The 24609-nt window shown below is 40.2% G+C and overlaps 1 protein-coding gene across 1 annotated transcript in view; it reads right to left on the bottom strand.

Annotated features, from left to right (window-relative positions):
* Positions 1–24609, bottom strand: part of LRRK2 (leucine rich repeat kinase 2) — a 150975-nt gene that overhangs the window by 61234 nt on the left and 65132 nt on the right. The window contains exons 16-30 of the mRNA XM_069977268.1: positions 23649–23793; positions 22819–22958; positions 21383–21511; positions 20571–20741; positions 20081–20360; positions 17873–18043; positions 15842–15957; positions 14414–14477; positions 14109–14323; positions 12469–12719; positions 9533–9681; positions 7106–7199; positions 5133–5328; positions 4867–5048; positions 2563–2792 (exon numbers count right to left, since the gene is read on the bottom strand). Coding sequence (XP_069833369.1) covers positions 2563–2792; positions 4867–5048; positions 5133–5328; positions 7106–7199; positions 9533–9681; positions 12469–12719; positions 14109–14323; positions 14414–14477; positions 15842–15957; positions 17873–18043; positions 20081–20360; positions 20571–20741; positions 21383–21511; positions 22819–22958; positions 23649–23793 — 2533 coding nt within the window. The remainder of the gene's footprint in view (positions 1–2562; positions 2793–4866; positions 5049–5132; positions 5329–7105; positions 7200–9532; positions 9682–12468; positions 12720–14108; positions 14324–14413; positions 14478–15841; positions 15958–17872; positions 18044–20080; positions 20361–20570; positions 20742–21382; positions 21512–22818; positions 22959–23648; positions 23794–24609) is intronic.

The following is a 24609-nucleotide window of genomic DNA, read 5'->3' as shown; positions in this document are numbered from 1 at the left end:
ATCAGTATTTTGTGGGTCAGTGCAGTACAACAATACTTAATTTATATAGCTTTTGTTTTATTTTAGTACTTTAAAAAAAGTTAAAAAAAAACTTTTTTAAAAATGAATATGCTTAAAGGGGTAGTGCGATGCTACACATTTATTCACACATTCACACATTTATAACTTTGAAATGTGTGTTATTTAGTGAATAAATGTTAAACGCCGCACTACCCCTTTAAAATTCATCTGTTCTAACCTCTATGATTATTTTTATTTTTCTGTCTCTAGGGCTGTATAAGGGCTTATTAGTATAGATTTTGGTTTAGATGAGACTTCTTGACCTCTTTTTATTAACTTTTTTTCTGATGTATGCTGTGACCAAAAATCAGCAGGATTATACTTTGTACTTTACCATTATACTAGATCGGACAAATCCACATGCAGCGATACAAAATATGGTTATTTTTATTTTGGCTTATATTTTGAACTTTTATTATAGTATTTTTTTTCACATTTTTTAAACCCCTAAACAACCTAGGATGTACTGGTACGCCCTAGCCCCTCTCCCAATAAAAAAATTAAAATCACCTCCCATCCCATAATATAAATAAAACGTGTAAAAAATAAAATAAATAAACATGTACACCACAGTGTGCGTAACTGTCCAATCTATTAAAATATAACAATAGTGATCCTCTAGGTGAATAGCGTAAACGTAAAAAGCACCAAAAATGAATAAAAAGTTATCAAAATGTCCGATCTACACAAATATGGTATTAATAAAAACTAGAAATCATGGCGTAAAAAATTACATCCCATACAGCCCCGTAAGTGAAATATTAAAACAGTGATAAGAGTCACAACAATGCCATTTTACTAATAGTTTATAAAAAATGATTTAATATATAAAAAAATAAAAATAAAAAATAAAAAAACTGAAAATCTGTGTAAACTTGCATATTGTTGTGTTTGGACTGACCTATAGAATAAGGGTATCATGTCACTTTTACCATATAGCGCATTACTGAGACACACAAACCCCCCAAAAGTCACCATATAGCAATTTTCTTTCCAATTTCACCAATTTTTATAAATATTATTTTGGGGTTCCATCATACATTTTATGGTAGATTGAAAGGTGCTATTACAAAGTACATTTGTTCCTGAAAAAAAAAGCCCTTACTGACCCTGTAGATAGAAAATGAAAGTGCTATAATTCTAAGAAGGCGAGAAGAGAAAAAGGAAAAAGGAAAAATGAAAATTTACACGGTCATATAGATCATTTAGGGCTGGGTCATGAAGGGGTTAAAAGCATTTTAAAATAAAACACATTTTAAAGTGTCACTGTTGTTATAAATTTCAAAATCTGCAGGGGATGTGACATAAAGAAAGTTTGTAAGTTATATTATTATTATTTTTTAGTTATCATACTTTAAAACGCTATACAAAGCTATACTTACTTGTATCCAGGCCCAGTCTTTTTTTCTTAAATGCAGGAAGTCCCGGACACTACAGAGTGTCACGGCTCAATGCTGCCATCAATCAAATGACTGCCTTCACTGTGAGCGCTAATATGACTGGGACTTCCTGTGTTTAGTCTCTTCTTTTCAATCCGCACTAAAAAGCTGCCTTCAGGAGACTGGACTTGGGTACAAATGAGTACAGCTTTGTTTTAAAGCATAACAACTAAAAAAATAAGTAATGTAAATTACAAACATGTTTTTTTTTCACATCACCTGCTGTTTTAGATTTTTAAAGTTACAATGACAGTGACACTTTAAGTCCCCCTAGGGACCTTTCATAGGCAATCATTAGATTGCTAATACTGCAATGCTATAACAATTATGAGGGCTTTCCTATAATTTAATTATCGAGCCATGTCGCATATCAGCGCTCGCTTGCAGCACAGGTCTGGCCATTTAATATGGCCTTAAAGTGATCTGTACATAATTACAGAGCCAGAAAGATTGCATCAGTATAAGACAATGGCAGCTCCCTTTGGAATGACCTTTTCACAGGTGACAGAGTATGCTTAGTAATGTTTCACATTCATCTCAAGGGGACAAGTCCTGTCTGTTGTCCTCTATGTCCATAAGGCTTGCCATAAAGCATGTTACTAAATGCTTTTCAAAACAGATCAGGTAAGATGTCAGCACTCGTAACAATGTACAAATAATAAAATTATAGTAATCAAATACAAACAGATTAGAATTTTTTTTTGTTTTTGAGTATCTGCATCTAACCGTAAAAGAAAATCTAGGCATTATATTCTGTTTAAAGTGAATCTGTCAGCTAAACTGCATACGAGCTGTGAACATGGGCAGCCAGATATCAATAACATACACGTTTTAAAATAAGGTTTTCATTGTAGGCTTAAGTGTCAAGGAGGTGGGACTGAACTCCTAAGGTTCTGCAGCACTGCCTGCCTCCCACTCCTTCCTGATCTTTAGGATTGATACATAGCTCAACTCAAAGCATCAAACCCTATTTGAAGATTGCATGCCTGTGCCGTGCATACTCTACAACACAAGTAATCCAAGGGTAAACTTGCAAATGTCAATCCTGAAAATGATTTATTACCTGCAAAGTCCCAAACATTCAGTGTAATATCCTGCTTAACTTTCCCCCTTATTTGAATCGGCCAGTCCTTCACGTCAATACCAATGGTAGCTTTCTCCGATTCCTGCCCAGGGCGTTTTTCTTTCATCAGCTGATGTACAAGTGTTGTCTTACCACTTCCAGTGTTTCCCATTATTAATAGCTTCATGCGATTATAAGGAACAGCCTTTTTTAACCGCTGCTGAAGAAATCTAAATAAATTATATTGTGGTATTAGGTCTGTGAAATCTGTACAATTCATAGTTCAAAAAATAATCTGTCTCCTTTCCTTAGTTCTGAGCTGTTGCTTTCTGCTGAAGACACAAAAAAACTGTGTGTGAGCTTTTCTCTCGGTCTCCCCATCCTCCCCCCCCTTTCTTCCGAAGTGGTTAATGTAAACAAGTCTCTATTTGCAACTTTGTAATGCTAGAAGATTAATCACAGTTAGTTCATCAGCAGCTTTAACTCAGATTCAGGCTGGGTTCACACTATGTATATTTGAGGCTGTATTTGGTCCTCATGTCAGGTCCTCATAGCAACCAAAACCAGGAGTGGATTGAAAACACAGAAAGGCTCTGTTCACATAATGTTGTAATTGAGTGGATGGCCGCCATATAACAGTAAATAACTTCCATTATTTCAATACAACAGCCATTGTTTTCAAATAACAGCACATATTTGCCATTAAATGGCGGCCATCCACTCAATTACAACATTATGTGAACAGAGCCTTTCTGTGTTTTTAATCCACTCCTTGTTTTGGTTGCTATACAGCCTCAAATATACAGCCTCAAATATACGAAGTGTGAACATAGCCTAAGGGTGTTATTACACTGGCCGATGAAGGCCCGATCTGCTAGATTGGCGCTCGTTTACTGGGCCCAATTATCGTTTAAAAAGGGCTGCAGGGACAGCGTTACCGATGTCCTTGCATCCCTTGCTTAACTTTATACATTACCTCTCCAGGCTACAGGGCTCCTCTTGCAGTCTTCTCCCCGGGTCCCGCGTGCTCCAGCTTCAGAGCGGCCTGTCTCAGCCAATCAGTGGCCTCGGCGATCCTAGCCAGTGATTGGCTGAGCAGCCTGTCAGCTCAGACAGGCCGCTCTGAAGCTGGAGCGCGCGGAACCCGGGATGAATACCGCAAGAGGAGCCCTGCAGCCAGGTTAGGTAATGTATATCGTCAGCCGACGGCCGCGCACCGCTATTACACGTGGCGATGCGCCGACGGCACCCGACAATTATAGGTTCAAACCTATATCAACGATCAGCCAATGATCGTTGTCAACGGCTGATGGTTGTATTTATTACACGAAGCAATAATCAGCCGAATCGGGCCGATTATCGTTCCGTGTAATAGTACCCTAACCATCCTGGCATAACAAAGAAGCTACAAAGTTGCAGATAAGGCCAGGCAAGGACAGAATTTTTTGTTCAAATACGGATGTATTTTCTGTATAATAATGTGCTCTATTAAAAATTTTGGCTTGAGAGGAATAACCCTTTAAAGTCGACATCAAAACAAAGATAGGTTGCGGTCATGGATTATCCTCCTCTCCCAGCACAATAACCTCTGCACAAACACATTCTGTGTCACTTGGCACAGACTGCTGTTAGGGCTACACTTATTGTACCCTAGTAACATTTTTCCAGCTGCCCCTCTACGGCTACTGATTGGCTGAGCAGGATGTCAAGGAGCCAGGAGCTTGAGAAGCAAGCAGGAGCGTGGCAAGGTAATGTATTAGTCAGCAGCTCTGAGTAAAGCAAGAAAGGGCTTAAAATCCTCGCAGCAGAGTGAAAAATCAGCTGCGAGTATGTAAACTTGCAGAAAATTAACCATAAAAAATGACAGTACTGGTCATTCTGCTGTGATCAGTTAAAGGGAACCTGTCACCCCACGTGCCGGGGTGACAGGCTCCCGACCCCCCGTTAGAGCCCCCTATACTCACCTAATCCCGCTTCTGAAGGTGGTCGGGTGATGAAGATCTCAGCCGCTGCAGCCCGGCGCACGCGCTGAGAGATGAGTCCAACACCCATAGAGAATGACAGGAGAGTCCAGCGCTCCGTCATTCTCTATGGGCGTTGGACTCATCTCTCAGCGCGTGCGCCGGGCTGCAGCGGCTGAGATCTTCATCACCCGACCACCTCCAGAAGCGGGACCCGGCGGGATTAGGTGAGTATAGGGGGCTCTAACGGGGGGTCGGGAGCCTGTCACCCCGGCACGGGGGGTGACAGGTTCCCTTTAAGTGTAAAGGTACCCAAAAAGGAAACGTGGCAGAAGTACAGTACCTTATGAGGTCTCTGGCTTTGTATCCTATGCGCTTCAGGTCGAAATCAAGATGTAGTCCGTCAAGTGGAAGGTCCCATACTTTAGTAAGTTTACCCATTTCATCTGGAAATGACCTCAAATCTGGATTGTGGCTTATATCAAAACAAGTGAGATTCACAAGACATCCAATTTCAGGAGGTATCTGAAATGCAGCTTTGTATTAAAACAACAGCAAATCCTGAATTCTAGAACATGGCATTAATACAACTGAAATGTATAGTATTACCTCCTTGATCAAATTGTGAGAAATATGTAGTTTCTCAAGACGTGACCATCTGCTTGAATCTTTCCGGAGGTGTCCCATATTCAACACACTAATCTTATTGTGGTTCAGTGCAATTTCTCGCAGATTAATTGAAGCCCATTCCAGTGGACCAGGTAAATTATTTATCTTATTGTTGCTCATATCTACTGTTCTTAAACTTAAGACAAAGGAAATGGGAAAATTTGTAAGCAATAATTGATATAATTTCCAAATAGTACTTAATTTTTATTTCTTACATAAGCAAAGACAAGACATTACATACATTTGTTGTAATGGTTTATAAATGTCTTAACATTAAATATAGCTCTAAGCCATATTGGTTTTACAGGTGCAGTAACAAAACAAATAGGAGATACACATGAGTGAGTTCTCTTTTTCAATCTCTAGTGGCTTACTACCAGCTTCATGCTGACACAGCCCTATAAGTTTCTCCCCGTCTAAAGAGAGAAGGCCCTGTTCTTGGTGCAGGTACTAAACTTAAATTGCTACATGTGATTGAAACCCACACACAGTGGCCAATGGCCACATGATCTGGCAACCTGTACAATATTGTGTGGCTATTGGCCATAGCATGCAGGCATACTCTCGCTCACTTGCGAAGTCTGCAGAATAGTGAGCTGCATCCTTTTTTTGCTCCTCAGACAACTACTTTAATCCCTTCAGGTTTAGCCTATTTTATGTCTAAAAGCAGACCTCTCTGCCGTTAAACAGGGGTAGAAATAAGAAAAATGGCTTAAGCTTCTCATTAGAATTACAGGCACAATGCGGGGAATTTTTCATTATTTACGCATGTCTTTTATCATAGAAAAGTCATACATTTTAGCGCAATTGCTTCATTGTGCATAAAATTGCGATTTTCCTAAAGTTTACACCCTTCAGGTCTGTCCACAGAATAGTTCTATTGGTGCGTACATTTTCAGTGCCATGTCTGATTATACAACCTACAAAAGCCAGAGCTGCATTCTCAACTCTGATGGAATACAGAGCTGCAGTCACCATTTTGAGAAGTAGTTGGAATAGCTGAGGTTATTTCCTGTAATGCGGCACTTAATAGTCTTCTTCCAAGTTTTTCATTGATAAATTGGGTAAAACATTCTCTTACTGTGTTTTCCCATCTTGACGTATTGTAGTGAGGGAGGATCATGTGAATTTCAATTGCACACATTATGCATTAAAATGGCGCAAATTTGAAGATACGCCATTTAAAAAAGGGAAATGGCACAACCACTCGTCGATGATGACAGTGAGTGTGCCATATTGATAAATTTTGCATGGGAAATATATAAGCTTTATTAATATGTAAATCAGACATAATTTTAGCTGAAAGATACAGCTGACCAGTAGCGCACTATAATAGGCCCTTTTCGGGCGGTAGCCCGCGGCCCTGAGCTCCTGGGGGGCCCATGGCCACCCAAAAAGACTTATACGTTTAGTGGTGTATTGTCTCCTGGCTACAGTTCCGCCATGATTTGCAAAAAATTGCTGCTTTTTACCTTGATTTTGCACAAATGAGGTCATTATGACATTATCTATCCTATACTATACGCCACACTAGTGCTACCATAGTTACAGTGAGGTGGGGGGCCCAGGTTCGGTGAACAGCCCTGGGCCTAAGTTAAAGCTCTTTTCTGTGGCATACGCCAGGGGCACTTTGATAAATGTTGTTTTTTGGGTGGCGGTTTAGGAAATTACATCCAAATTTGATTGCTATGGGCTTCTCTTCCATTTGTCGTTTTAAAAACTATAATAGACTTTACCTACAGTCTTATTTCCTATACATCACAGAGGCACAACTTGGTTTGCTAGAGTGTAATGCCTCATCAATAAATCTCCTATACGTTACAACTATTTCTGTAAATGCACTTGTTCTTTAAATAAAAAAGGTAATCATGCTACTTAACGTTAGTGTCATTTTTTAAAAGTGGTGTACTTACTAAGAGAGTTGAAGAACTTCTCTAGGGATATCTGTAAAGTTATTTTGGGAAAGCCTAAGCGTTGTGATCTTTGAAGGCATATTAGGCACCATTGCTGAAAAGAAAAAAAATTACATTACCTAATTAAACTACATTGAAAACCTGATACAGTAACAATGGAACAAGGGATTGTATAAAATTAAAGGGGTCTGGTTCTTTAAATCTGATATGCCATCAATATTAAACCAGTGAAGGCCTTATTTTGCCGAAGATAACGTTTGCTTGGACACCAGAGTGGAAGTAGGTACTGTAAGAAGTGTCAAGTATCCAGGTACAATTTAGTCAGTGTATATAGCTGTTCTGGACACTAAGAAATAAGATTACAATGATACCATTTGGTGTGTTATCCCTAACAGAATGTCTTTTTTTCCCTTTCAGACATGTTACAGTATATGTATTTGAAGCCAGTAAAGTAAAGGCTCCCTGGATGAGGGAATATGGGGGGAAATACTGAGATATATACAATTACTCTCACTGAGCCTTGTTCATAGACTCTCTCATATCTACCTCGCAACATGATATGTATAAAACCCCCTTTACTGCATTGGTCTCCAATCTGTGTTTACATGTTAGAGCTAGTTCAGATTATGTTGGTTTGTGTCCTCCACGGCATGAATACTTCTGAAAAATATGAATATGGGGCACAGAATGACATGGCCTCATTACTTTTAATAACTGGCTTGTGGTCAGCTAGTGACTACATTCAGTTTATTTTCTGAGCAAAAAAGTGCTGCAGTCCACGCTTTTGAGTCCTAGACAAAACTTGTGTATGTTTGACACAGGTGACTAGGTTTGGGTTTCTGGAAGTAATGATGCCTGTACACCTCTGTGCGCAGATACATTGGCAGCCCATTTCACATGACTCCAAGGTTCTGTGTCACAGAAGGCTTAAAGGACAACTTGGGCCAAAATATTGCCGGGGGTGACATCAGGGAACGAGTCGGCAGCAGGTTGGGCTGTGAGCTCTGCAGTCAGTCCCCAGCAGGGCATGTGAACAGAAGAGCATCAGCGGCGGCAATGTCAGTGGCGGCAGGGATGTGCAGGTGATGGGGATGACCCTGGTACTACTTCCCCATCATCTGCTCATACTATGAGCAGATGATGGGAGGAGTAGTAAAGTGTATATGTGTCCAGCAATGAACAGGGAGGGAGGGGGGAGGTAGTTAGATGCACAGGCACTTGCTCCCCAAAGTATTCCATAAATGTATTCAATCAATAAAAAATACATTACTTTTTACATAGACATCCATAGAGTGTCCAGCAATGGTACTCATTGACTTCTATATATAGTGCGCCCCCTGCTGGATACTCCATAGAAATTACAACTGATTGATGACGTCTCGGTTTTTGACAGAATTTGAAGACTCCCTGATCTACTAAATTATAGGAAATAGCAGCATACGTGCATTTCCCATAATTAATGTACATTAGAAACTTGTCTAACTTTCCATAAGTAATAACAAATAATAATAACAAATAATTAAAAAATACTTTTGGCCGAATTTCGCCTTTAAACATTATGTTAACTTTACCTGATAGATGTAGGGCACCCCAAGCAGAAATTGCCTGTATGCTATAGTAACACTAATGGCAAGAGGTGCTAGGTACTAGATTTGTACTAGACTAGAGGTACTAGACTAGTTTTGTACAACCTGCGTTATCTCAATTATGCAACAAATAAGCTCCATTAAAAATTACTTTAAAAGGAGAAGTCCAGCCAAAACATATACTTAAGTATGTTATTGCCCAACAATACTTTACTCCTTCATTTACTACAGCTTGAAGTCTTCTATTCCTAGCAAAAATGGTGATGTCACGACCCACTGTCTAACCCACAGAGGTGCAGGCTGGGCTGTGCGGCAGTGGGGATGGAAGTGTGAAGCAAGATAACCTCTGGTAACAGCTCCGATGCAGGACGGGAGAGAGACCACCGGGATAATGTGACATGTGAACCATGCTCTGTCTCCTGTTGCATGTGTAGCTAACCCGCCAACCTGACCTTCCATGTCGCTCCTAGGAGGAAGGGCACAGTCTGCTCTCTTCCCAAGCGCAAAACGAGAAGTCTTTAAGCTGTAGTAAATAAAGAAATAAAGCACTATATGTGCATTTCCTATAATAAGTGTATATGGACAATCTGTATAATTTTTGCTGTGCAATAACTTACTTAAATATGTTTTGGCTAGGCTTCTCCTTTAAAGAGGAGGAGGCACAACTTTGTTTGCTAGAGTGTAATGCCTCATCAATAAATCTCCTTTAAAGATCAGGAAGCGGGACCCGGCGGTATCAGGTGAGTATAGGGGGCTGTAACGGGGGGTCGGGAGCCTGTCACCCCGGCACGGGGGGTGACAGGTCTCCTTTAAGAAAAAAAAATGTATGCTCTATACTCACACAACTGGTTTGTCATGGCACAAAACACTTCTAGCTTGGTACAATTACTCAGAATATTGGACCCAAGAGAAGAAATCATGTTCTTGTTCAGGTTCAGTGTTCTCAGTTCAGGCAAGTATATCGGCGCTTGAATTTCTGAAATATTATTACTATACAAATAGAAACAAATAGGTATTTTCAAACTCATAAAATCTACAATACATATGTTAAGCAACTTTTATAAATAGCTTAAAAAAGATGCAATGAAAAAAAAATTATGATAATGGGAATTGCCTCTGGCACTAAGATCCAGGGTCTTGCCCAAGATGAAATGTTTCCTGCTTCGCACCTTTTGCTGGGAGGGAGTACAAAGAGAAAGTTGTAATCTACAGATTTAAGTTGGAAATTATTCTTTGCTAAAAAATTACTATGAAAAATTCAATAAACAGATTGAAAAAAATAAAAAACAAAATACAGCTCTCTCTCCTCGACTTGCCTGTGCAGCACCTCACTGCCTGACAGCTCTGCAGACCCCACACTAGGGCTGGGCAATTATGGCCTAAATCAACATTACGGTTAATTGAACCTGTAACCTCGATTACGATTATTAGACTACGCCCTTTTTATAAATCACACCGCTTTTGCAAGCCACACCGAGTTGGCGGGCTAAACTGCAGAATTTTTGTTTCAGTTATTTTTTTTCTTGGTTAATTGCACTAAAGCTGTGATGTGGTGATAGTTTAGTAGATAAGGGGTGTAGTAGAGGTATAGCAGCTGAGGGGAGTAGTAGTAGTAGTAGATTGGGGGTGTAGTAGCAGTATTGTAGATGAGGAAAGTAGTAGTAGCAGCATTGTAGATGAGGGGTGTGGTAGTAGATGAGAGAAGTAGCAGTAGTAGCAACAGGATTGTAGATGAGGGGAGTAGTAGTAGCATCAGCAGTATTGTAGATGAGGAGAGTAGTAGCAGCAGCATTGTAGATGAGGGGTGTGGTAGTAGTAGTTGAGGGGAGTAGTATTAGTAGTAAAAACAACAACAACAACAGTATTGAAGATAAGGGGAGTAGTAGTAGTGGTAGTATAGATGAGGGGGGTAGTATTAGGGCCGGTTCACACTGAGCAAACACGGCGCAATTCCGCTGCGGAATCCCGCCGTGCTCAGTGTGCTGCTTTGAGTGAATGGGAGAGCGCGCGCCTATCCGCTGCCGCTGCTCTCCGCTCAAAGAATGAACATGTTCATTCTTTGAGTGGATAGGAGAGGGAGCGGACAGGCGCGCGCTGTCCCATTCGCTCAAAGCAGCACACTGGGCAAGGCGGGATTCCGCGGCGGAGAGCTACGCCGCAGAATTGCGCAGTGTTTGCTCAGTGTGAACCGGCCCTTAGAGGTATAGCATAGTGTGGTTTAGAACTACAACTCCCTATCATTCCCTGACAGCCAAGGGCTGGGAACACTACACAATCTGTGTGTGTGTGTGTGTACATGTTTTTCTTTTGAGGGGTGCCTTGGGGCTCTTTTTGTACCCTGGTAAGACCCCTGCATTAAAAATTCAAATTCTTGACTCAGTTAGTACAGCTAGGTATTAAAAATCGTATTTAAAATGCAGAAGCATAACTGAATGATAACCATGGCACCATAAAATAAAAAAAAAATAAATAAAAAAAAAAATGGTCACTTCCTCTTGTTGGATTTAAATATGGCTACTTCCCACTGTATTAACTAAGCATCTGATGAAGAGACCAGTCCGGTCTAGAAACGCCTAATGCTGAGCCTTTTATACATGTTTTTATTATTTTAATAAAGTAGTTTTTTTACATCATCTGTTGGGAGTAGCTGCGCCTATTCATCCTGCTGGAATTTGGAGAGGAGGTCTGCACCATAAAATAAAGACTTTGACACAATTCTATCACTGATAAGTATTTGTTCTCTAAATACTGTAAGCCTGCATTCACACGTTCCGTGAATTTGTCCGTGTGCACAGGGACAAATTTATAGCCCATTGCTTTGTATTGGGCTATTCACACGTTCAGTGTTTTCACAGATCTTCAATCCATTCCGTTTAAAAATAGGACATGGCATAACTCGAAACTGAAGCACGGATCTGATTCTACATAGAAATCAATTAGATCCGTGTTTTTCACTGATACACACAGATGTGACATCCGTGTTCGTCTGTGAAAAACAGGGATGTGATGTAATCAATTTAATTTAAAATGCTTTAAAACAGATCCGTGGAAAAAACGGAGAGGGATGCAAAACGGATGACAAAACGGACTGTTCTGCACGGATCACGGAGCTAGCTAGCAGACCACAATCGCGGACCAGGAAAAACACTGAACGTGTGAATGCAGTTTAAGTCTTAAACTTTAAAATATTTACGAATGGTATGCAAAATACTGCTAGGATAGAGGGAAAAATCAGAGGAGGTACCCAGAGTGACTGGCAGCCAACGTATCTGGTTATACAATAACATCTTATATTTACAAAAACAGAAACGAAAACAGAACAGCGATCTCTTCCCCCCCCCCAAATGGCCAACTAATACAATTTTTTACCCAGCCCTAAAATGTTCAATAAGCTTTACAAAGTAAGGCTATGTTCACACACTGTAAGAGATCGGCCATTTCATGACCCGTCCGGTCGGATGTTCTTTTGCGCCGCAGAGTTCTAATGCGGGCGCATCTGTGCGCGCCTGCATCAGAACTCCCCTCTGCACACTATGGAGCAAGCGGCCGGAGCCACTCGCTCCATAGTGTGCACTGACATGGTTTTCTGTCAGTTTTTTACGACGCTGCGAGAGATCCGATAGGAGGCAAGGTAACGCATGTTTTCGAAAAAAGTACGGCTGTTGTTGCCGATTGCAACAACGGCCGTACTTTTACGAAAATATACGTTGTGTGAACATAGCCTTACATGGTTAAACTACAACTCCTCATTACTTGCTACCCTATGGAAAGACATACCCTTCAAGGATCAATTCTTCTAGTCGTTGTGCAACATTTCCAATACATTCAGGAACTTCTTTAAGTTGATTGTATGAAAGATTTAGGTGCTTCAATGTTAGGCATATTGTATTTGTATGCAAATCTAATGAAGGTCCAATTTCATTTCTCGATATATCAAGGAACGAGATACTACCCATTTCCAGAACAGCAGAAGGGAAGGTTTTGAAGTTGTTATTGCGCAAATCCAGGTAAGTCAAACACTTAAAAACCTAAATCAAAAGAATACAAATAGAAAATCTTAGCATCACTAAAATAAAAAAATCATAAACATAAACATTATTAAAAGGGTAGTGGCACTTTCACATAACTTTTTAGAATAAGCTATGGTGTGTGTACATCAGAAGAAGCATTATTTCCATTATATATCTCATGGCATTTTCACCAAATTTCTGCTCCACAGGCTTAGTCTCTCATTATTATTGTCCCTGAGTTAGTGTGTGGAGATTACCTGTGATGATGTCTAACATGTATAGCATACACAGAAGAGTCCCCACCATATCTCTATAGCAAACAATCAGAAGTAGCAGTATCATAAAGAAGTACTCAGCAGAATATGCTGTGAACCATCACTGGGTTGAGAGAGAACACTACTGTCTCTGCTTTAGTCAAAAAAAAAAAAAAAGGAAAATACTATAGCACTTCCCCTCTAGACCCTCCTGTCTTCAACAAATGTTACAAAACAAAAATAAAAAATAGATGCAATAGTTACCAGCTCCAGTGTCCCTATGGGGCAATAAATGTCCAAATCCACAGTAAAAGTAATAGCATCCTACTCCCTCAAAGGCGGAGGTAGATGAAATAAAGGAAAACTTTATTCCAGCATGGCACACATAGTTATCCTTTTTTTCATCTAAGTCCGCCTTTGTGGGATGCTGTTACTTATACTGTGGATTCTGCTTCAGTCTCTTTACACCTCCATCCCCTTTCCACAGACAGAAACATAACTTGAAGCTGGTGGGTAAAAGTGCAAAATTTGTCACTGGACCCATCAACTATGATGCTTAATCTATAGTACTGCTCGCCTCATATGAGGAACACAGACTTTTGGGCCTGTTGCACCCCCAATAACTATGTTGATGTCTGCAGACTTTTATGGGAAGCTGTAACCTATTACTATAGTAAGCTGACTTATCCTGAGATGGAAAACTGTTAATTAAAACAATGTACCAAAAAAACAATGGCTCTAGTATATTATCAGACCATTCCTATCACACAAAAAGCACAATGGCTAATGGGAGACAGGACAATACTTTGTATTATGCAGATCATTTACCTATTGAAAGATATGCTTTACAGGGCTTGCCTAATCGAAACACCTCTCATTTCAAATGGAAATAGGCACTAGCATTTTGCAGAAGGAAAATGTAATACACCTACAGATCAATTCTGCCAGAGCAATATATTTTTGTTGGCCCTGACTCAAAGCAGGGTCCCATAAGGCACATGGATTTGGGTAATCTTTCTGAGACCTCTTTCTGAATAGGCAATTTCACAAATTCTAACTGCACTGACTAAAAAACCTTTAGTTCTGCTTATGAAATTGTGTTGTTACTTATACTTCATCTAATATTTTCCTGTTTTAACACACTTAGACTTACTTCACAAAGCGATTTAGGAATAGATGTCAAAGCATTTTGTTGAAGCTCCAATTTCTCAAGTCGTTCCAAATGACTGGCTAAATGAGATTTTTTATGAATTAGGTCTATGCTTTCCAGATCATTAGCTGATAGGTCTAAGGATCGGATATGTTCTTTTTCAGGTAATGAAGAGGAACTATCAGTTCGCTTCATGTGCAATGACAAAAGTGATTTGCCTTTAAAAAATAAAAACAGACATTTTCAAGTCACTTTAACATGATAATTGCAGCAAAACCAAGCTTCCTCATTCTTGGAAAACAACTTACATGAATAATCAATTTGAGGAAAATCTTTTTTGCGACATAAATTAAGTTCATCTCCAAACCCACCCTATTAAATAAAAAAAAACAAAAAACAGTTAAATGACAAAACATCACAAAATTAGCTTTACTTTTTAAATTGTAATTCAATGTGTGTTTTCTTATTATTATGTAGTCTCCATCCTCCCTATACTGATAGGTGTTTGGGGACCTTTAAACTGACTAGTCAAATTTCAGATCAACTATCGGCTGACTTAAAGTGTCACTGTCATTATAACTTTCAAAATCTAAATCAACAGTAGATGTTGAATAAAGCAAGTTTGCAATTTACATTCATTATTCCACTTTCCAGAAGGCAGATTTTCTGACTTGTGCTGGTTGTAAAAAACAGACTAAACACAGGAATTCCGGCCAGTACAGAGATACACGGCTCAATGTGTCCGTCAGTCACATGACTGCCTGCTCTCAGTGAGCACTCAGATGGACTGGGAAACACTGGACCTCCTGTTTTCTGACTGTTTCCGGTTGTCAGAAAACATGAAGTGCCGTGTTCTCCATGATAACAAAAAAAAAAAAAAAAAAAATGAATGTAAATTGCAAACTTGCTTTATTTGCCATCTACCGCTGATTTAGATTTTGAAATTTATAACGACAGTGACATTTTAAAGTGTAAATGTCACTATATTTTTTTATTATTTATAAAATATAACCTATTTTGGTAAATTCCTTAGTGTATTTAATTACATCTGTAATGTAATCTGGTCCTCTCTGTATGAAAATCCCTGGTAAAATGCTGCCCCCCCCAACCCATTTGTAAAGTAGCATCATTATGCTGCTACTGTTGTTACTGTACACGGCCAACTGTGTGCAGACAGAGCATAGCAAAGCTACTTTAGGAATGCAGGAAGGGTACAGAAGTGGCCAGATCTCACTAGATAAATGCATTTAAGATTTTACTAAAATAGCTTATATTTTGTAAAAAAAAAAAAAAAAAAAAAAAAGACTGACACTATAAGGGGGTTCTTTAGTCTAATAAAAAAATTAACTGCTGCTAAGGTTATTAAGTAATGCATTAGTTTATTAAATTAGGGATTCCCCTTAAAGTGCACCAGAATCTTGCACTAGAATTCTGGTTTATCTTTGGCACATGGTATCTTAGGCCACATTCCTTTATCAAGGCCAATCCTGCAACTTAGTGACAAAGTCGAGTGACTGCTGCAGTCCACAAGATTGTTAAAAAAGCAATCTCATAGCACTACAAAAACTGCAGCACCGCCACATTTAGACACACAACTTTCTAGTTACCAAATAGCTGATACCACACAGCAACCTAGAGACAGCTGAACGATTGAGGTTAAACCACAATTTCTATTACAGCAACAGAAAGAAATAGAGGTATACCTATAATTTAACATCAAGTAATATACATCATACCAAGGAATTAGTCTGCCTCTGATCCAATGTCACATGATTTAGCTTTGAGTTTTCCTTATGAATGTCAAGGCTGACAAAGGAGTGAGATTTTTTCATAGGCTGTGTTCCTTCACTGCCTTTAAACAGAAAATAATAAGTAATGAGTAATGTTATAACTATACCTAACCTTATAACAATAAACAGTACTACTATTTTCTTTCAGACTCGTGATACCCTAAAATGCTTAGGTGTTGAAGAATTGTGGCATTGACATAACACGTATAGCAATAAACAAGATATTAAAATGTAACCATTCATCAGACTTTGTAATGAGCGAACTTGACAAACGTTCAGGGTCAGCCGAATCCAAATACTCAGCATTTGATTCCCGGTGGCAGGAGAAGCTGGATGCAGCCATAGGGCTGCCAGAAAAACATAAATACAGCATATGGCTGGGTTCACACTATGTATATTTGAGGCTGTATGTTTGAGGCTGTATAGCAACCAAAAAAAGGAGTGGATTGAAAACACAGAAAGGCTCTGTTCACATAATGTTGTAATTGATTGGATGGCCGTCATTTAATGGCAAATATGTGCTGTTATTTTAAAACAACGGCTGTTGTATTGAAATAATGGCAGTTATATACTGTTATATGGCGGCCATCCACTCAATTACAACATTATGTGAACAGATCCTTTCTGTGTTTTCAATCCACTCCTGGTTTTGGTTGCTATGAGGACCTGACATGAGGACCAAATACTGCCTGAAATATACATAGTGTGAACCCAGCCTATGACTGCAACTATATTTTCCAGGAATTCCTAGGACTGCATCCAACTCCCCAGCTACTAGCAGTCAAATGCAGAAAGTTTTGCAAGTTCATTCATCACTAGTCATTTTACATGACCTGATATGCAGTTAAAATGAGTGCTGATCCTGTAGATCAACTGGTGCCAGAGATTTGTAATTTACGTCTATTAAAAAATCATAAAAAGTCATCCAGTACTTAACAGCTGCTGTATGTCATGCATGAAGTGGTATTCTTTCCAGGCTGGAGAGCAGAAGTGGTTTGCTATGGGGATTTGCTTCTGCTCTGGACAGGTCCTGTCACAGCCATAGGTGGCAGCACAGAGCATTGTGTCAGACTGGAAAGAATACAACATGTCCTGCAGGACATACAGCAGCTGATAAGTAGTGGACTTGAGATTTAAGAGCCTACTGCAAGGCTCGAGGATCACACAGAGACACGCAAATGGTCACTTTATCATATGAGCAGCCATCTACTTCTATTATTTGACAGTCGCATCTCCACTACTACACAATAGGAAATTCACAACGAACAAACAAAAATTTTTTTAGCAAGCCAATGGATAATCAATGGCCCTATTACATAGGAATATATTGGCCTATTTGACAAATAGCCACACTATGTAATAGGGCCCTTAAAAGGTGCAGCTAGGGTAGACAATATACTCCAAGATGTCTTGGATTCCCGGAGGAGCCCTGCAACAGAGTATGCTGCACAGTCATCAGGGCTCGCTGGAGGACCCCCTGGCCAGCCCAATGCCGAGTATGTGACTCACTCAGTCTAACACAATGTACGAAGCCATAAAAGAAGCAGCTGCAGCATTGAGTGCAGTGGGGCCACCCCCCACACATATTAGCCCTGACTTCTTGCATTACTGCACTTCTGCAGGTCAATTTATGAGCTTTATGGCAACTGTAATGGATAGGAAATAATTCCTCTTTTACAGTTTCCATGAAGTGGTGGAATAGAGGTCCCCTAGACGAGCCTTACCTACATGTATAGTGTTGCTACATCATTTTTAGTCCAACAGCAATAAAATATGGCCGTCATTAAATCCCAACCTTCTACAGGCTGGGTGGGTGCATTAAGCAGCAGATCAGATACTGCATTGTGGTTTTCCTTAATGAAAGAAAGCACAACACAGATGTGCACACATCCTATAACAGACAAGCCAGAAGAGCATACGCATTCTATTTAAAACTACTCATGCAAATTATGAAAACACATTTGCAAATGACATTACCTTCACTATCCATGTCATCACTATTAGCAAATACATCATCAAAACCGTCATGCATGAAGGAATCATCTTTATCAATTAAGTCTTGCATGGAGGATAAATCTCCTGAAGATCGGCCACCATAGTGTTTGTTCTGATAGCGAAATACCATTCTTGCTAAAATGGGCCCTAAGTCTGAAAGGCAATTATAAATAAGGTATAAGCCAAACAGAACACACAAAGAAAACGCTAAAATGATATTTCACTAACAAGCTAATATTCAAACATATTTGTGCATGTTTTGAAACAGATATTCATCCCTATTACTGTGGTGTTAGATTTGGCCTTCTGAAGACCCCCCATGCTTTAATTTACGTGTCACTGCAAGAGCACTCACTAGGAGCACAGGAAACCTACGGCCACCGCCCTCTCTTTCATTTTTTTCATTATGTGTAAAGTTTGGCTCCTTGGAACTGGTCCTTGCACAGATACAAGATCCTGCATGAAAGGGCCATTTAAACACTGTTTTTGTCCTTCTAAAGAGGAAGCACTCGCACAAGGCCAACAAATGAGACAAAAGATGACATAGTTTACTAAGGTTATTCTGGGTATTGTGAACCTGTTTATTGGTTGATTTACCAAAGTCTTTATGTCAACACCCTTTGTTGAGCTTGTCACTTCCTTTATACTGGATCATACTTGACATACTAAGATTTGCATTTCATCATATGAAAGTGTTTATTGTATTTGTGTTTTTTTTATAATGTAGTTATAAAACCCCCAAAAAGTGTGTCCATTTTGCATGAGCTGCTTACAACGGGAAGTCAATGGCTAATATACACTCACCAGCCACTTTATTAGGTACACCATGCTAGTAACGGATTGGACCCCCTTTTACCTTCAGAACTGCCTCAATTCTTCATGGCATAGATTCAACAAGGTGTTGGAAGCATTCCTCAGAGATTTTGGTCCATATTGACATGATGGCATCACACAGTTGCCGCAGATTTGTCGGCTGCACATCCATAATGCGAATCCCTCTTTCCACCACATCCCAAAGATGCTCTATTGGATTGAGATCTGGTGACTGTGGAGGCCATTTGAGTACAGTGAACTCATTGTCATGTTCAAGAAACCAGTCTGAGATGATTCTAGCTTTATGACATGGTGCATTATCCTGCTGAAAGTAGCCATCAGATGTTGGGTACATTGTGGTCATAAAGGGATGGACATGGTCAGCAACAATACTCAGGTAGGCTGTGGCATTGCAACGATGCTCAATTGGTACCAAGGGGCCCAAAGAGTGCCAAGAAAATATTCCCCACACCATGACACCACCACCACCAGCCTGAACCGTTGATACAAGGCAGGATGGATCCATGCTTTCATGTTGTTGACGCCAAATTCTGACCCTACCATCCGAATGTCGCAGCAGAAATCGAGACTCATCCGACCAGGCAACGTTTTTCCAATCTTCTACTGTCCAATTTCGATGAGCTTGTGCAAATTGTAGCCTCAGTTTCCTGTTCTTAGCTGAAAGGAGTGGCACCCGGTGTGGTCTTCTGCTGCTGTAGCCCATCTGCCTCAAAGTTCGACGTACTGTGCGTTCAGAGATGCTCTTCTGCCTACCTTGGTTGTAACTGTTGGCTATTTGAGTCACTGTTGCCTCTCTATCAGCTCGAACCAGTCTGCCCATTCTCCTCTGACCTCTTGCATCAACAAGGCATTTCCGCCCACAGAACTGCCGTTCACTGGATGTTTTTTCTTTTTCGGACCATTCTCTGTAAACCCTAGAGATGGTTGTGTGTGAAAATCCCAGTAGATCAGCAGTTTCTGAAATACTCAGACCAGCCCTTCTGGCACCAACAACCATGCCACATTCAAAGGCCCTCAAATCACCTTTCTTCCCCATACTGATGCTTGGTTTGAACTGCAGGAGATTGTCTTGACCATGTCTACATGCCTAAATGCACTGAGTTGCTGCCATGTGATTGGCTGATTAGAAATTAAGTGGTAACGTGCAGTTGGACAGGTGTACCTAATAAAGTGGCCGGTGAGTGTATATGCATACAGTAGCAAGTTATGTCAGAAACTTCTGGTAAAAGGGGAATAATTGGAACATGTACCACCAAATGAATAAAAACACTAAACATATATTTGGAAAGTAAATGTCAAAAATATTATCTGGTAAAAAAAAAAAAAAAAAAAACAGCACGGAAGCAGAAAACATACCTTTGTTTTCATCACGATCTAGTGGAGGACTTTTAAGTAGATTCTGTTTTTCTGCGAACAGGGGGTGAAGCCATGCAGGTTGTATTTTGCCCATATGAAAACCTCCCAGGCAAATGCTGTTATTAGCCACATCTAAGCCTAGTTTTTTTAACAACAAGCTTATGATTTCATTGTTGCCATTCTTAATGCTGATCTCAAGGGCCTTCCGTAAATCTTGTTCATGAACTCCATGATTTAACAATAGCTCCACCAGCTTAGCATTGGTTCCCTTTTCACATACCTATTAAAATAGAAGTATAAAGCCAGACATAATCAAATTCTGTGAACTAACTTCTGTGAGGTGGTCCAAGTCTGACATTAATGTTTAACCAACTGGTCTAAAACAATTAAAAACCACCAAGAAATGGGTCAAGGAGATAAAATGGAAATCTGATCAAAAGTTTACAAAAAAAACCCCAAACCTTAGCATAGTTTTAAACCAGCAGTGTACCTGAAAAATTAAAGATGTATTCTTGCTCTTTTTATTGACATCTGCTCCTAACAATAGCAAAGTTTCTGCAATGACCATACGATTTTCTGCACAGGCTTTCGCAAGCAACTTGTTCTTTAGATCATCTTCTAAAGTCATTTCAGCAAAACAGCGATAACATAATACCTGAAACTAAACCATGGACAGGCTTGAATGCAGCTGACAGAAACAAATATATACTATATATAAAAAACAAACCTATATAAGCAGGTCAAATTCACATCAGAGACATAAGGAGGATTTTCTCAAGGCAGGGGAAATAATAACACAGCCACATCATCATTTTACTACAGCCCAGTGATTGTATAAAACTACCATACTGTTAGAAAATACCACCAAATTGAAGCCACAAATTACCACCTTTCTGTTACTATATGAAAGTCATTATACACAAACATTCTCCCTGCAAAGTGACATAGATAACCTTCAACTAAGAATGGTAGACTATATAAGTCAGTTGTCCCTCCAGTAAGAATTTGTGAAATCACTGATTATTTCAACCATAGCAGTTTCATCAGGGCCAAGGGGCAATCATTATCAAGAGTAGTGTTTGTAAATCTGTCCCTATCCCCTATACAATGCCCAATGTATTACACAGCAGCCAAGGCTGCGCAAGATGACTGCTAGATCATATGTGCATTTCAATGTTATCAGCCACACATCATCTGTTTAGACATGACTGCCCACATTTCCAATAATTAACAGAAGCATATATTTTGTTTGACAGAAATGAATACCTCTCAACAAAAGAAATATACATAATAGTGTATTACCTTCTGATTCCGTTTGTTTGCCAAGCACATAGAGATTTGGTAAAACAGGACAGCATCAAAATCTTGTAGTTCTAAAAGTTTTGCAAAACTATGTGACAGTTTCATCAGTGTTAAAGCAGTCCAAAATCCCTGAAAAGGCAAAAATAGATGTAGCAGCTACTGATTCAAAGGCAATCTGTCAGGATGTTCCGTGTAGTGGTAAGGGGCGGTTGATAATCTTAAGTGCCCAGCAATTCTTACAGCACATAGGCTGTGAATTAAACGTGGGATGAGGAAGCAAGAAGTAAGAGCCCTATTAAACAAGCAACAATCTGCCGAATCAGGCCTATTTGGCAGGTCGTCACTGCATGTAAAAAAGACAACGATCAGCTAATGACAATGATTATCGGCTGATATTGTCTTTAGGTGTGTAGAGAAAAAAAATAAACTTGTACATACCTGTCCGTGCTCCCCAATATCCTTCTAGCTTTGGCCCACTTTTGGCAGTGTCAGAAGTAACACGCCACTCAGCCAATCACTGGCCGCCGCACTGTCCCGGTGATTAGTTGAGCGGCCTGTCACTTCAGATACTGCCAGGAGTGGGCCAAAGCTAGTAGGAGATCAGGAAGTGCAAAGAGGTATGTTTAACTTTATTATTTTACACTTTGGCAAGGGCTGCATGGACATCACTAACGATTACTGAGCTGTATATGGGCTTAGTAAGCGCGGGTCGATCTGGAAAATCGTTGTTCACTTACATTAAGTAATCGGGCAATGTAATACAACCCTAAAAAGGAATGAAAATGCTGGACAATTGAGATAATCTTGCCTGCCCTGCGGGTACCTGCTGTTCATTAGCATATATAAAAAAAATGCGTGACACAGAAGTTTAGAAATCTAAAGGTACGTCTGTGAAGGAGCTGTTAAAGGGGGTTGGCCACTTTATAGTAAAATTGATTAGTGTACAGTATTAGCAAGTGTACTCACTGCACTTCCCATAGAGCAAAAATCACACTCTTCTCCTCCAGCCTCTGTCATCTTGTTCTGTGGAGATTGTTTAAATAAGATGGCCAATATGGAACAGCATGTGACCATGTGTATGGACAGACACACCACAGAAAAGGACAGCACAGCCTGGAGGGGAGTCTGATTTTGGCTCAGAACAATCTTATTATAAGGGTATGTTCACACATACCGCTTGCCTCAGCGTGTCAATGGGATGCCGCACACACCTCCACTTAAAGAACTGATATGTCAATTCTTTGAGCAGAGAGCAGGGGCCCACGCGACATCTCATTGCCAAGTGCTTTTACTCAGTGTGAACAGACCCTGAAGGGGCAAACCCCTTCAACCTTTACCAGGTGCTGTGATTAGTTACACTATGTGAAACCATCCAACTAATTTACAATGTAACCAAAATATGCATGGCATGCTGCAAATGACGAAATATAACTTGCCTCTTCTTGTATCCGGATAACATCTTTATACCATTGTAGTGTGGAAACCAAGTGAGTTGATAACAGGTGCATTGTTTCAATGCATAGGTTCTTTCGTGTTATTAGAAAGGACAAGAGAGAGATACCAAAGTATTGAATTTCTGAAAAACAAGAAAAAAATAACTTTGATATCAACTTAAAATAAACCATAATTCAAATTGCATTCAATATAAAAAAACACCACCCAAAAATATTGTCTAAGGGTAGAAACGCACATACCGTATCCGCAGCAGATTTCAGGCTTGGAAGTTCGCAGTGAAATCCGCTGTGGATACCATCACTTCAATGTTCAGTTTCAATGTGATTCTATACTCGCAGCGGGACTGTCCTCCCGCTGCGAGTATATAAATGCCGGCCCCCTTAACCCCCCCACCGCCAGGAACATACTTTACCTAATCCAGCTCCGGCTGCATCTGAGGCTCCCGGTCCCTGTAGGTCCTGCTCACCCAATCAGTGCACGTCCCCGCCGCAGTCACTGATTGGCTGGGCAGGACCTCCGGGAGCCTCAGATGCAGCTGGAGCATGGACAAGGTACAGCATGTTCCCGGCGGCTGGGGGTTAAGGGGGACGGCATTTATATACTCGCAGCGGGATTGTAGAATGACATTGAAACTGACAATGATGGTATTCGCAACGATTTTGCTGCAAAGTCGCAGTGTGAAATCCGCTGCGGATATGGTATGAGTGAATTTAGCCTTTAATTAGAAAATTCATAAACCTAAACTATTATAATCCTATTTTACAGTAATATTTTTGTTAAGAAAAGATATCAGATTCACATCATGCATCACCTTCATTTCCTGGATACACCTGAATACTATGTAAAATAGTATCAAAGGCACCCTGTTCTGATAGCAGCTCTAAAGATCCAGAACATTCTGACAATGAACTGACTACTTTCAGACCACATTCTTGAATTCCTGGATGAGAAATAAACTGCAAAATCAAAAAGTAAATACAAAGTTACAATAAAAATGGAGATTATTAAATACAATCACAGACAAACTAGTAAAGTGAGAGTGGAACTGATTTTATTGGAATTTTAATCTAAAAAAAATTACAGATATACAGCGGTTTCTCAGTACTCAAACTGTTCTCAACTTAATTTGATTCTCAACTGATACCTTCAAAGAAATCTAAGGCTGCATTCACACATCCGTAGATTTTGCGGACCTACGGACGGTGAATGCCTGTTTCCCCTTCCAGAATGATGTACCAACATCATGCCACTAGCGGGGAAGCTGTTTGAATCTCCATGGCACTGTAATGATAGAGCCGTGCAGACGTGTGAATGCAGCCTAAGAGAACTCAACCACTGGCGTGTTTTATAAAGCTGTGCTGCAACACACCCCAGGTTGCACATAGGGACACTGACACAATGCAGCTGCTTTCAACGTCACTGTGTGGCTGCACAGCTTTAAAGGGGTTGTCCAGCGAAAAAAAATTATTCACAGAATAACACACATTACAAAGTTATACAACTTTGTAATGTATGTTATGTCTGTGAATGGCCCCCTTCCCCGTGTCCCACCACCCCCACCCGTGTACCCGGAAGTGTGGTGCGCTATACATTACCTGTCGCGTGCCGACCACGGTCTCCGATCGTCAGCAGTGACGTCTTCTTCGGGAGCTTGGCGGATCTTCCCGAGTGCCGGCCGCCCTCTGCAGCGTCATCCGAAGCTCAGCCGCGATTGGCTGAGCATAACTGTGCTCAGCCAATCGCGGCTGAGCAGCTGATGACGTGGCCGCGTC

Source organism: Dendropsophus ebraccatus, chromosome 1, assembly GCF_027789765.1.
Source record: "Dendropsophus ebraccatus isolate aDenEbr1 chromosome 1, aDenEbr1.pat, whole genome shotgun sequence".
NCBI classification, from domain to species: Eukaryota; Metazoa; Chordata; class Amphibia; order Anura; family Hylidae; genus Dendropsophus; species Dendropsophus ebraccatus.
The sequence above is the reverse complement of the archived record's forward strand: the minus strand, read 5'-3'. Positions and strand labels throughout refer to the sequence as shown.